At 36.1% G+C, this 12,310-nt stretch overlaps 1 protein-coding gene across 3 annotated transcripts in view; it reads right to left on the reverse strand.

The window, feature by feature from the left end:
- Window positions 1-12,310, reverse strand: part of Tenm1 (teneurin transmembrane protein 1) — a 556,402-nt gene that overhangs the window by 120,350 nt on the left and 423,742 nt on the right. For all 3 annotated transcript variants that reach the window (XM_027931186.3, XM_027931196.3, XM_027931177.3), the window contains exon 18: window positions 10,339-10,606. In XM_027931186.3, the coding sequence (XP_027786987.1) occupies window positions 10,339-10,606 (268 nt within the window). The remainder of the gene's footprint in view (window positions 1-10,338; window positions 10,607-12,310) is intronic.

The raw sequence follows: 12,310 nt of genomic DNA on the forward strand, positions 1-12,310 counted from the left end.
TATATAATTAAAAGTAGTCTGATAGTGTGAGAAATTTACATGTTACCTTCATGAACTGGAGGTACATTTAAAAATAATTCCACAACATTGAAAGGGTAAGTAACAAGGTGAAAATCTTTTTCTCCAAAAGGAGTCATTAAATAGGGCAATAAATATTTCCCATTCTTTGAAAATACAAGATTAATACAAAAACAAAAACAACAACAGAAGAAAAAGACCTAAAGAACCAAACAAAAGACAAGGCAATAATAGACCAAGTTATGTAGATAAAATGCTATCTATTAAAAACAAGTGTCAAAGATTTTTTTTCTATTTTTTCCTATTCTCTTTTGATTTTCATAGGCTAGGATGATCCTAGAGGCTCTTCAATTTGACACAGTGCCCAATGACCTGAAATACTTTGTTCATTTATTATTCCTAGCTTACTAAGAGTGTCAGCATCAGGTGTTAAATTTTTATCAAGTACCTTTTTAGTATTTACGAAGATATTCACATAGTTTTCTCCTTTCATGTATTAAAATAGTGAGTTATAGCAATAGATTTCCAGATGATGTACCATTTTTGTGGTCTTAAATTAAACTCTACCTTCTTCTGATGTATTATCCTTTCAGTGAATCACTGGATTTGTTTTGGTAATCCTTTACTTAGGATTTTGTTATGGTTTGGATATGAGGTGTCCTCTAAAAGCTCCTGTGTTAATGCAGAAATGTTCAGAGGTGAAATGATTGGATTACAAGAGCTATAATTTAAACAGTCCATCCTAGTTTGAATGGACTAACTGGATGATAATTCTGGGAAGGAGGGGCGTGGCTAGAGGAGGTGGGGCACTAGAGGCACGCCTTGAGGATTATATATTTTGTCCCTGGCTCTTCCTGTGTTTGCTCTGCTTCCTCCTCTGCCTTCTCCTCTGCCACACAGCTCTGTCATGATGTTCTCCCTCATCTTGGGTCCAGAGCAGTGAAATTGGCCAATGATGGACTGAACCTCTGAAACTGTGAGACACCAAACCCTTTTCTTCCTCTAAGTTTTTCTTTTCAGGTACTTGTGATTAAAAAAAGACTTCCACATATCTCTACCCTAACCAATTACAAAAATAAGGGTTAAACAGGATATTGTCAAGAGTAAGAGAGTTGAATGAAAAGAAAGTATACATGGGAAAAAATAAAAATCATTCAAGAGAGTAGCAACATTTTTGCCAAGAGATCCTGCACACAGAAACCAAATATCATGAGATTGTTTTCTGGATGCTTTGTCCAAACCTGTCTGGATAAAAGCCAACCTGGATGTCCAATTTGCCATGGAAGGTAGAGTGATGTGCTGGCTCATGTATACATTTCTGAGTGCCCTTGTGTACCTGTGTACTCTTCTTCCTGGCAGGCTCACCACGCCATTATCAGGCAAAGCAAAGGGGTCACCCTGGGCCTCTGACTATATTTATTTGTTTATTCAGTCATTCAATAAAAGTACAATATTTACTGAGTATCTCCTATTGATAGGCACTGTGTGGGGCATTGGGGATGTGAGGATGATCAAGATGTAGTAGGACAGCAATATCCCAGGTGGAATTTACATTCTAGTGGAAAAAATTTTTAAAAACCCATGCACAAATATACAAATAAATTGTGATAAATGTTATATGGAAAAAATGTAGAGTACTATAAGACAGCTTAACAAAGGGATTTAGATTGGATAGGGGGGATGAGGGAAAATCTTTTTATGGGAGAAGGGGCTTACTTCATGAAGTGTAGCAATACTGCATCACCTGCAAGGGAAATGTTCCAAGAACCCCCACAGGATTCCTGAAATGGTGTATAGTATTGAACTCTATATACAGTGTATTTTCCTGTGTACCCTGCAGTGCTGCCACACAGGAGCAGTTAATCTGTCCTTCCATGTTTTATGCCTTGGTATCTCCTTTGCATTATTACTCTGACACTTTGTGCTATGGAGTGTATTAGTAGCCTGGGAAAAGATAAAACATCAAAATTCAAAGTAAAGATCCTACTAAATACATATTGCTTTTACACCATTGTAAAGTTGAAAAATTGTAAGTCAAACTCATGAATTGGGGAAGAGCACTGTAGGCAAAGAGCAGCATGTGTGAAGGTCTTGAGACTTGGTATCTTTGGGAAATTTAAACAAAGTCAGGGTGGCTAGAGTATCAGTTTCTTTCTACTGCTTCAAAAATAAGTGAAAAACAATAATTCACCCTACCTCCATCCATGAAAAATAAAAACAATAAAACAAAAGATCACTGCCCTCTAGCAGTATTTAGGCATTTTTCTTTGGATAGGGGTTTAGGAAATAAGCTCACTTCAAAAATGGACTGGCTATATTTAGAAATGATGTGATTGATGAAAGGGATGCAGTGTTATAGAAGAAAGAATAGTGCTGCTACTAAATGATTCGACATGATGTTGTCTTGTTGAGTTAACAGCATCTCCATTTACTCTCAAAAAATATCTGGTTTGAATGATAAGATATGGTTACCCAATCCTGAAGGGTTATCTCCATAATACATAATGGAAGGGACTTCGATGCTGAAGTGAAAATAAGTTATATGGTTTGATAAATCATTTAATTTTTTCTCTTGGCTCTATCAACTTACCAATGGCTTTCAATGTTTCATGTCTAATACAACAGACACTAGTATGGCAGTATGTATAAACGTGGATGTGTAACCAATGTGAATCTGCAATCTGTATACGTGGTAAAAATGGGAGCTCATAACCCACTTGAATCTAATGTATGAAATATGATATGTCAAGAACTTTGTAATGTTTTGAACAACCAATAAAAAAAGAAAGTCATGATAAGAAACACAATTTGTTAATTGTGGTCCAGTATATACATGGACAATTAAACAATGTTTTCCAAAACAATACTCTCTTGATAGAAGCACTTTCAGATATTTTCCATTCTATTCTGTTCTGTTCATTTTTGTTCCATTACATTCTATTCCATTATGTAAAAAAATGCTAGCTGACTCAATAAATAGGTTTCACAATCTACTAATGAGTGTGAACTGCAGTTTGAAATGGGCAGAGACCACTTGTTTATCAGTATTTGTCAGGCCCGTTTGAAAATGTTAGCAGGGCCCAGGCTTTTGGAGGTCCTAGTATAACTTATCAGAAATGTTAAAAGGATACAACTCACATCTCACATTAAACATATTTCTTATGTAAGTATGAAAACTGAGTTGCAGTTATCAACCTGACATAATATTCAATTTTGCACACTTACCATTTATTAACATTGGTTTTCTAGTTTTCCTTTTATATTTTGGTACCAATAAATTTGTTTTTTAGGTTGCAAACATTTAGTAGGTCCTTGAAATACTCATATCCTTGGTCCTGTGCCTATAAAGTTGAGTGAATAAAATAGCCCCGCTCTCAGCTAACAATTATGAATTTGTGAGTGAAGAAAAGTGATGAAAGATTATTTTCTCTGCTAGCTTCACTGACAGAAAGCCACTGGGGTGTTGAATTGAGTATTTGATAAGGTGGGTTGGTCACTTTGGTGAGGAGAAGCAGTAGTAAAAGGCATGAGAGACTTGACTTGAAATCCCTGTTCTGTTTAAGACTTGAAGCATGTCACTTGCTCTTTCTGAACCTCAGTTTTCCCCTCTGTAAAATGAAGACCATATTAATCCTGCCATGCCTACAAGGCAGGAATGTTATACGGATTGATGTGAGATAATGTATGTGAAAGTACTTTGCAAATTGTAAAGCACTACCCATTTATTATTAAAATATTCAATGGATGCTATTTTTGTGGCTGCCCAGCCTGCTTAGGTTTTACTGAAGGGAAATTTATGAACACTAAAACATCATTCTCAGGAATGTTTTGTGTGCACAAAGCAACCGTAGCTTAGCACCTATTACTATTAATGTTCCCCTGTTTCTCTCTAACACGATTTAGACAGACTCCTATGTGTTGTGAACCTTTAGGAAGTCTAGTTCTCCCAGAAACACCACTCTTCTTGCCAAACTACTGTACTAAATAATTATGCAATTGTTGTTGCCAATAACCTTGAAGAAAAATAGAATTGTTTATAGCAGTGCTACTAAAGGCGAATGGCTGATTTCCTGAACTTCCAAGACTCCAAACCACTGCAATTTAATTTAATTAAAATGAAGACCAGGCAGAATGCATTATTACACATTGATAATGTATGCAGACACAGGCGGACATAGGGAATTATTTTGACAAAATTCACATAATGGATGCAGATCAGAGGCCCTGAACAAGCCAGTTTGTCAAATTAAATAAGCCATCTCTAGAATTTTAACAGCACCATGAACTTAAAAATAATGATTTTTTACATTGTTTTGCAAGCAGCAGAGTTGGGAAAGAAACTAAATAAAATACAATGATTTCCAGACACTGTACCTTATTTAGAGCCACAGAATAAAACACTAAGGCCAAATGATTTTAAATGCTCACATGGAGTTTTTAGCAGGGGAGCCTCATTTGTGTATTAGACAACAAAATCTTTAAGCTGGATGAACTAGTGATTGTGGCTTTTGTACTGGAACCCTGGGGTGATTTTACTCTTCTTCTACTTGATCAATATTGTACTTGAATTAATCAATCTTATCAGTTGCCATTGATACTTTACCATGGAAGGAGTTCACACAACCCCTGTTGATAATTTATTCACTCTGGTAATATCCCAATTGCATAGTCTGTTTCAGTACAAAAAATGATGGGATATTCTAGTATCTCAAGCACTCCTTTTCTCATTTTGGCTGTCCTTCAACACTTTATTCTTCTTTTGTGACATTCTAGTCCTTATAGATCGCACCAATTCTCCACAGCTGAACTATGTGGGAAACAATATTCCCACATTTCAAACTAAACAGACATTTCAACTTAGATATTCACCATCATTTCAAATTCAGCTTATTTAAATTTGAACCCCTCTTTGTCCATCACCTAGAAATGGATGGGTCAAGATTCATATTTAAATGTTATGAGAAAAAAGAATAGTGGAAACTTTTCTACCATAATCTTAACCAAAATCCTTGCTGTAACTGGGATTAAGTTGATGTTTGTATTAGTTTCCTGTTGCTGCTGAAAGGCTTCACACTATCTTAAGCTGAGGAGGTCAGAAGTTTCAAAGGGGTGTCAATAAGCAAAAATCAAGGGCCAGGGCTGTAGCTCAGTGGTAGAGCACTTGCCTAGCATGTGTGAGGCACTAGCTTCAATCCTTAGCACCACATAAAAATAAACAAACAAAATAAAGGTATTGTGTCCACACACACAAAAAAAAAGCAAAAATGAAGATGTCAGTAGGGCTGGGTTTTTTTTTTTTCCAGAGTCTCTAAGAGAAAAAAAAATATTTCTTTGCCTTTTCCAGTTTCTAGTGGCCACCCACATTCCTTGTTTTGTGGCTCCCATCCCCTATTTTTAAAGCCAGCAGTGTTGTATCCCTCTGCTTTTCTTCCATAGTTACATCCTCTTGTAAATCTGACCTCCTCTTCTGCCTCTCTCTTTCACTTTAAAGGAGTCTTGGGATGATTTGGGGCCTACTCAGATAAACTAGGATAGTCTCCAATCTCAAATCTAATGCTGATTAGCAATCTTTATTTCATCTGCAATCTTTTTTTTTTTTTTTTTTTTTTTTTTGTTTTGTTCTCTTTTTCTTTAGTATTGGGAATGGAGCCCAGGGCTTCACACATGCTAGGTAAGTACTCAACTCACTAAGCTATATCTCCAGCTCAATTAAGATTGCTCATCTGCAATCTTAATTCTCTTTTGGAATGCAACATAACTTATTCATAGGTTACAAGGATGGACATTTTTAGGGCAGTGGGCTACTATTTTTCCTACTGAATAGCTATATTTAAATTTTGAATTCAAAACAATCTGAGAAGTGTCATGTATAGCACCATTGTTAATATCTGGTGGAAAATTTAGTCCATCTCTACCTATATCAGTTAAGTGACTATAAAACATTTTGAGGAGTACAAATACATGTTTGCTTATTTGTTCAGAGGCAATCATAGATATTAAGATATCAACTTAATGGCCACATATTTGATCCGTTTGTCTCTAGCTATTTATCACTTGAAATTTCTATTGCCATCTTCAGAATGGTAGTTTCCCTAAATTCATCCTGCCACCTATTCAAAATGCTTTATCATTGTCAGAAAATTCTTAGTCTCCATGGATATGGTGATGAAGACTAGGTAGTAAATAAAATCCATTTAACCATTAATTCATTAATTCATGATTAAGGTACCAGGGACATTTTCTACAAGGCAAATAATCTATATTTCAGCCTAGGTAGTACTTGTGCAATTATTTTGTCTGTTTTACTCGGGAACTTTGCCAGTTTTCTTTTTCTACCCTAAAAATATGTCTATCAAGTGTATAGAAAAACATTTTAAACTCCTGCTTTGGCTATTTCTGAGTGGGTCCATTATATTTTGCTTTTATTACTGTTATTAGCTTTAAAAAGAAAACCAGCAACATATATTTTAACATTTTAATCAAGGCCATTTTATAGTCAGAATGCTTGAGAACATTTTGAGCAGGAACACAATTTTAGAAATAAGAAGTAAATGAACACCCATAGGCAAACAATAGGAATGGAGTTTTCACTATCCCATGTCCATACCAGAAAGTCTTTGTTTATGTCTGTAGTTTAGAAGTTTACTCAACTATCCATAGACATATTAGAGACTAAGTCATTGAGGGTGGTTATCTAGAATAAGGAGGAAGATTTAGAATCTTTAGCACTGGAGGTATTTATAAGAGATGTAATACAACTTATGTATAAAGTGAGGTTGATTAAAGAGTGCAGCCACTTTGGGAAAACAGTTTGGTAGTTCTTCAGTAATTTAAACATAGAATTACCATATAACCCAGTAGTTTCACTTCTAAATATATACTCCAAAGAACTGAAAATAGGTATTGAAATAAATACTTTTTAAAAAAATTTTTTAGACATTGATGGGCCTTTATTTTGTTCATTCATTTATATGCTGTGCTAAGAATTGAATCCAGTGCCTCACACATGTTAGGCAAGTGCTCTACCACTGAGCCACAGCCCCAGTCCCTGAAATAAATACTTTGATACAAATGTTTGTGGTAGCACTATTCAAAATAGCCAAAAGGTTAAAAAAAAGTCTCAATGTCCAAGAGTTGATAAATGGGCAAACAAATGGCACATCCATACAAAACAGTTGTTGTTCAATCTCAAAAAAGAATGAAATATAGAATATGCTATCAGATGGATAAGCCTTGGGAATGCTTAGTCAAGTGAAAGAAGCGAGATACACACAAATATACCCCATATATTATGATACTGTTTGTTTAGGAAATCCAGAATAGGTAAATCTATAAAGATAGAAAGGAGATTAGTAGATTCTAGGGCTGAGGGGTGGCAAAGGAGTAACTGCTAATATGTATGGGGTTACTCTGTAGAGTGGTGGAGAAAATGTTCTGGAATCAGATATTGGTGATGGTTGTACAACCTTGTGAATCATACCAAATTGTACACATTAAATAGGTGAACTTTGTGGTATGCAAATTATATCTCAATAAAGCTATTATATAAAAAAGTTCCATTGCATTTATGTAAGCTTTAGCAAGAAATGACTGCTAGATATGGTACTACTCAACTTTTCACAAGGACATTGGGTAACTTTGTGTTATAACTTAAGAAAAAAAGTAAATGAAACAAAAACAAATCCCCCATGCCAGAAAGGTTCTAAGGAGGCTCATAAAGAATTAGAAGACAAAGACTTATAGAGGAGAACTGAGAGGAATTGGGATTATTCTGCCTAGTGAAGCAAATGCTACAAAATAATATCCTGGAAAGGAGAACATGAGGCTGAATGTACATCAGTTAGAGTCCCATATCAGTATCTGCTGCACAGATTTTGAATGAAGGTGTGGGCACAGTTAAGGGAATCCACAAGGGTTGGAGACCTACCAGGGAACTGGCAATACTGGGAGGTCTTCTGTGCTTGCAAGAGCAAGAGGAGGGATGATGGTATAGAAGAATTAAGAGAGCATGGAGATGTACAGTATGAGCTGCTGTCTGCTAATGTCATCAATGGCAGAAGTACATTAAAGCAGGAGAAAAGATAAATACCCTGACTTTGCTCTTCTACTCTGCAGAATCCAGATGGTGCCACCCATTGACCAAATCATATGGAAAGTCAGAGAGCAAAGGCATCCAGACAATGTAGTGCATAGAAGCCAACATCTCAGCACCCGGGAAGGAGTAAATAACAGCTGTGTGTGTGTGTGTGTTGCGAGGCAGTGCAGAGGGGAAACAGGGAATGAGTAGCACAGATTGCCTGCCACTATATCAGTGGCCATCTTCACACAGCAAGTGAGCTAAAAAAACACTTGCATAGGCTCCATGCCTTGTATCATGTTATTGCAATACCCTGGCCATAGCAACATTGATGAAGACAATACTAGCAGCCAACATCTGTTGAGTGCTTACAAGATGCCAGGTACTTTAAATTAGTCATCTAATTGTCATATAATAATGGTATTATGAGTAGCATTATCTTTATGATACCCATCTTAGAGTGGATAAAATGTGGCACTTCAGAGTTGAGGCAATTTTCCTAATGTTACACAGCTAGTAAGTAGAGAAGGGGATATTTGAACCCTGGGATGAAGCTTAGTTCCCAAGTTGTTCTCTTAACTATTACATTTACTTGCATAGGGACTAAACAGGGCTCTGTTGGGTGGCCTGCAACCTCATTGGTAGTTGGTTTAATGGTAGAGTTCTGCCTTACAGAGTTATTCCACGCTGTATGGTGACACACTGTCATATTCTCTCTAAGAAGAATCTGAATGTAAGAGCACATCAGCTAACTTAACTCAGTGAAGAGCTGAGAGAAAAAAAGGGGTAGTTGTATGGCAGAAGAGATGAGCCATCATATGACTGAGTAACTACCCAGGAAAGCAGTAGACTTTTACTATAGAAGGGACAACTAGAACTGTTACTGAGATGACAGAGCAGCTGCTGGTCTACTAGAAGAACAATGTATCCTGAACAAGGCTATAATTCTAGACATTTGCCTGGGAAGCTGCTGTTGATATTTCTTACTTTTCCTTGTGTATTTACATTAACTCTCCATTAAGTGAGGAAATCTGAACCTGTCCATGTTCCCTGCAATCCAATAAAGTCCAAGAGAGATAAGTTATTTAAATATATGAAGGTTTTCAAGGCAGAGAAAGATCACCTGTCTTTTTTTGTCTCTCCATATTTTCCTCTGAAACAGAGAGGAAATTGACACACTGTACTCTAGGAAATATAGGTCAGTTATATGGGAGTTGTATCATGATAGACACTTCCAAGGGAAGATGTGAAAACAGCTCCTCTGGAGAGCTTTAAAATAGGCTTATCATCTGTCCAAGGGTGGTTTCCATGAGTTACTGCCTGAAGGTACGAGGATCAATGGCTCCCAACTGCAGGTCCACAGACCTGTATCCAGTCTTCAGGAAGTTTTGACTGCCTTCTACAGAGTAAAAGAAATAAACACTTTGGTGTCAACCTTTCTGCCTCTCTCTGTGTCAGTGTTAGATTGCTACCATCATTTCTTAAAACAGACTGTTTTGCTTTGTTTTTAGTGTTAAGATATCCTTCCTTTATGAAATTACAGAAGTCATAGGACACAGTAGATCATAGTGAGGTTTCTTCATTTAAAAAATAGTCTTATTTAGCAATATAAAAAAAACTGGCAAATCTGTTTCAGACTCATTTTTATAAAAATGTCATTTGTTTGAGAGAATTAAATATCTAAAACCTGTGGGCCCAAAGGACCTGTTAAGATCCCTGCTATCTATAAGATTCTAGGTTTTGAAGTCTTGAGATTACAGAAAATCAAAAGGAAAAGAAAGGCAGGATGATTTTTTATTTAACCTATTGAAGTAACAAGTTAATGGAGTCTACCATCTTCAACATAAAAGATAATATGTGAAGATGCCTATAAGTTAGAATTTTGTAGTTTCTAAGTGGAAATGACAGTCTAAATGTCAAATCTAAAAACATGGCCTAAAGAACGCCACACCAAAGGTCACAGTTAGAAGGCAACATTCAGCTCTAGAGACAGTTACAAGTCAGAAATTGTGTGATTCCACAGTTTGTAGCCACCATGAAAAGGGAACTAAAATCATTTTGAAGTAAAAATGTATCAAAAGGGAACACTAAACAGGCCCAAAGGGAGTATTTAAATAAAAAGAGTCTTAGATAATTTAAAAAGAAGAAAATCAATAATTATTCCAAATACAAATTAATATGCAACTAGTATTTTCTGTTATGAGCATAACACTGCTATTTACATTAGAATAAGTTCAACATACCCAAAGCTTCTGCCAGGCCCCAAACCTTCTGTCCATAGATGTCAGTCTTATTCCAGGCAAATGTGTAGACAAGATTAATTGCAGCAGGGAACCACTTCTGTGTGAGTCTCCCTTCTACAGCCACTGTGAGGTGTACTTTAATCATCCCCACAGGAATTGTTGAATGTGTCAGAAGGATCCGTAGCAGGGTTTTATACCCAGGAGTTCGGCTGCTCAGGTAACTTAGCCTCACAAAACTGGAAGGAATGGGGATTTCTTCCTGTACAACCTGAAAGAAAAAAAAAAAATGTCCAGTTGGCTTTAATGAATGTTCACAGGTGGATGAAGATGTTGCATGCTTTGTTATCTGAAACATGCTAAGAGAGAGAGCCTAATGGGATCCATGGATGGCAAGCCACTTTTTCCCAGATCATGTGACCATGGTTTCAAATTTTGTACCAAATCTACATGGGAAAAGACATCCAGCTAAACTTAGGGACTGCTCTCACTTTTCTCCTTCCAGGGAAGACTATGTAAAGAACAATTTCAGTTTTTTGAAATTTTGACAGTGTTCCAAAAATTGCTTGGTAGGAATTGGAAAAGATCATACTGCCGAATTTCAAGCAATTCAGTGCTATGAGTTCCATTAAAGAGTCTCTTTACTTACATATACATACTCAAACTCTTGTTTGGTGTTAAGTCAAATATTACAAACCCATTGTCATAATCCTTACTCAGGCTAGGCTCTCTAAGAGGAAAGACTCCAGAAGCAGGCCCAGCAAGTGATATTTTGTGACAGAGATTGTAGTATCCCTAGAATTAATCTTTATTGATGTCATCAAATTTATTTATTTATTTTGGAACTCTGTTATGTCTCTGAAGTAAACTTTTTTTAATCAAACATTTTTTTGTACAACCACAACAATGGGAAGTTACACTCCATGTATGCATAAGATGTCAAAATACATTCTTCTGTCATGTATAACTAAAAAGAACAAATAAAATTTTAAAAAAAATCTTTCTTTGTGCCTGGTATACCAATGCTTGGGAACATATTTCTTTAAGTTGGTACCTGTGAGTGAGAAGCAAATAACTCCCACTACTTCCTCTTCAAATTTTATACTAAACATTGGTCTCAGAGTGAAAATACTCTTAATTGCTTTTTCTTTGCTTATTACTACGGATGGAGTTAAATGTCCAAAAGTGGTAGCTAAAATTGAATCTTGTGTTCTATGACTTCCGTCTTTTAAAATGGAGCAGCTAAAGAACAAATCCATCCTTTTCAGGAATTTAAAGTGACAATGGATAGTATGGGTATTTTTGTGTGCTCCTTCTTTTTGCCTCAGAACCTTGTCTTTGCTTATTTTCTCAAAGTTGTGTGTAAGATGGTCAGCAGAACTGTTAAACACATAGCACCTCATATTGTCCAGGATTTTTGGTCATTTTGATGTTTCTGAGGACCTAATCCTTCTTGGATACTCTTTGCCCAATTTTTCTTCCCGTTTACTGGCTATTTGATACCAGAGTTATCTACTGAATGTCTTCACAGATAATGAAATAGTAAAGGATAACATAATACTCGCCACCTTAGTATTTAATTTCCCAAAGGAAACATACAATCCTAAATCAATTTGAAAACTTTCCATATCTCCTAGTGATATCCATGAAAAAAAAAACTGGTGTACTAGTCTAATATACTAATTAGTGTCACTATTTGTTTGTTTTTAAGGCAAAGCAATGGGAAAGCCAGAAGAGGGCAATTCTTTGGACTGCCTTTCCCTTAGAGCACTAGTGTGTGTGTGTGTGTGTGTGTGTGTGTGTTTGAGGCTTTCTTGAGTGGTATCCTCTGAGCACTGCTAATAGCTAGTGGGGATGTTGTGATGGAAGAAAAATCAATTCAATCTTGGAATGTCAATTTACCTCCTTTTTGAATGTACTTCCAGATTTCTAGATTTTTAAGACTAGGAGTCCATTTCAGTGACTTCCACATTTA

Source organism: Marmota flaviventris, chromosome X, assembly GCF_047511675.1.
Source record: "Marmota flaviventris isolate mMarFla1 chromosome X, mMarFla1.hap1, whole genome shotgun sequence".
NCBI lineage: Eukaryota > Metazoa > Chordata > Mammalia > Rodentia > Sciuridae > Marmota > Marmota flaviventris.